At 47.2% G+C, this 1921-nt stretch overlaps 1 protein-coding gene across 1 annotated transcript; it reads right to left on the reverse strand.

Moving 5' to 3' along the window:
- Window positions 1-648: 648 nt before the first annotated feature.
- On the reverse strand, window positions 649-1718 carry LOC117193353 (cathepsin L-like). Its single transcript, XM_033398072.1, has 2 exons — window positions 1444-1718; window positions 649-1375 (listed from the first exon to the last, which is right to left on the reverse strand). The coding sequence occupies exons 1-2, from the start codon at window positions 1701-1703 to the stop codon at window positions 664-666; spliced, it is 972 nt and encodes a 323-aa protein (XP_033253963.1). The 5' UTR covers window positions 1704-1718; the 3' UTR covers window positions 649-663.
- Window positions 1719-1921: the final 203 nt, after the last annotated feature.

Consider the following 1921-nt stretch of genomic DNA (forward strand, 5'->3'; position numbering starts at 1 on the left):
AGAGCAGAGTCATCATCACGTTTGTTTTTGGAAAAAGTCTTCCGAATTTTCACTGGCCATCAACGCCGCCACGCAAAACATTGGCGGGCAGTCCAGTTTTGGGATCGATCTGAATGGGAGCTGGGTTTGAACTGGCACTGGAGCGACGACTGCGCCGTGGCTCATTAATCAGCTTTGGATGATTGTAGATATTTGAGTATGTTGATAGAATAGACCTGCTCCTCTTACTTTGGCGTATTCTTGCCGTGAAACTATTTCTATACACACACTGGAAATTGGCTGTGTGAGGCTAGCACCTCCACGTCCTTCCACTTCACCGATCGATGGACAAAAACCTTCACCAGTTCCGACACTCGTCTCAATATACATAACTATGTACGTTATTTTTTTAGATTTTTTTCTAATTTTTTTGTATTTATTTTTTTATTTTTTTACAAACAGCAACATAAAACATGTACTTGTTTTTGATGGGTTTACATGGCAGAGATTAAATGAAATGAAATATGATGGAAGAATAAGTAGTGTAAGAATTCAAATGATAAGATAAAACATTGGCTAAATATTAAAGTTTCTTCTGAGATGCTTTTGTTGGGTCTTGGGGTTTTTTTTTTTTGTGTGTATCATAAATGGGATGTGTTTCTGGGGGAGTACATCGGGGCCCGACTAGACCAGAGGATAGCTGGATGCAGAGACAATGCCGCACTGTTTCTCCTTGTTGCGCAACATCTTGATGAAGCCCTTGTCGCCCCAGGTGGTTCCCCAAGAGTTCTTCACCAGCCAGTAGTCCTCGCCAGACTCATCGGTGCCAAAGCCCACAACCAGAACTCCGTGATCCAAGTTCTGGGCATCGCACGCGGGTTCGTTGTAGACGCCCTCGGAGTAGAACTGGAACGACTCGTGAGAGGCATCGATGGCAACGGCGACGGGTCCAATGCTGGCCACTGCCTCCGCCATCTTCTTCTCATTGCCCTGGGGAATGTCAACGAATCCGCGATCTGTGGCTCCGATCGTGCCCTTGTTGAAGTGGCAAGAGTCATCGATGGCCTCATAGGGATAGGACTTCTCGGTGTCGATGCCGCCATTGTCCTTGATGTAGCGGAAGGCGTTGTCCATGAGACCGCCATTGCAGCCGTTGTTGCCATACTTCGTCGAGCAGTCAACCAGATTCTGCTCGGATAGAGACACCAGCACGCCCGACTTGCGGTAATGCTGTCCCTCCAAGGCACCGGTGCTGGAGAAGGCCCAGCAGCTGCCGCAGTGACCCTGATCCTTGACATCGGTGACAGCGCCCTTGGTGCTCCAGTCCACTTGCTTTGGCAGGGTCACATGTTCCGGCGAGATAAAGGTCACACCCTTGAAGCTCTCATCGGCGTTACTGCAATAATATATATATATATACATAAGCTCCTTAGTCTTTCTTTCGAGGGGGTACGAAACACTTACCGCAGCTGCTTGTGCAGGGTGTAGTTGAAGCCGTTCATTGTGGAGTAGAACTCGTGGTGCAGCATATCTGCATACTTGTTGACGGCCATCTTGAACCTCACCGCGCCGGTGGCCCATAGCTGGTTATGCTTGGCGATCTTGTGCTTATTCTCATTGAAGATCTTCAGCCGGAAGCGCTCCTCAGTCTCGTCCTGGTAGTTCTTGCGGTGCTCCAGCTGTGGATGGCAACACACATAATTGAATATACATACATATAGCATGTGTAGTAGTAGTCCCGGTATGGCCCTTATCGCCAGGTTTCCCTTCTTATCGAGACAATGTTTTAATAAATCAATATTCAAGTCACGCTATGGTAGTACGATTAGATACGACGTTGCCTACAGCTCTCGAGTAGAATGCATTTGGACTGTTGGGTCTAGTCGGAAATGTGGAAAATGTATAAAATCTGGCATTTACGTAAATTGTATTTACGATCCAC

This window comes from Drosophila miranda (assembly GCF_003369915.1).
Source record: "Drosophila miranda strain MSH22 chromosome Y unlocalized genomic scaffold, D.miranda_PacBio2.1 Contig_Y2_pilon, whole genome shotgun sequence".
Taxonomy (NCBI): Eukaryota; Metazoa; Arthropoda; class Insecta; order Diptera; family Drosophilidae; genus Drosophila; species Drosophila miranda.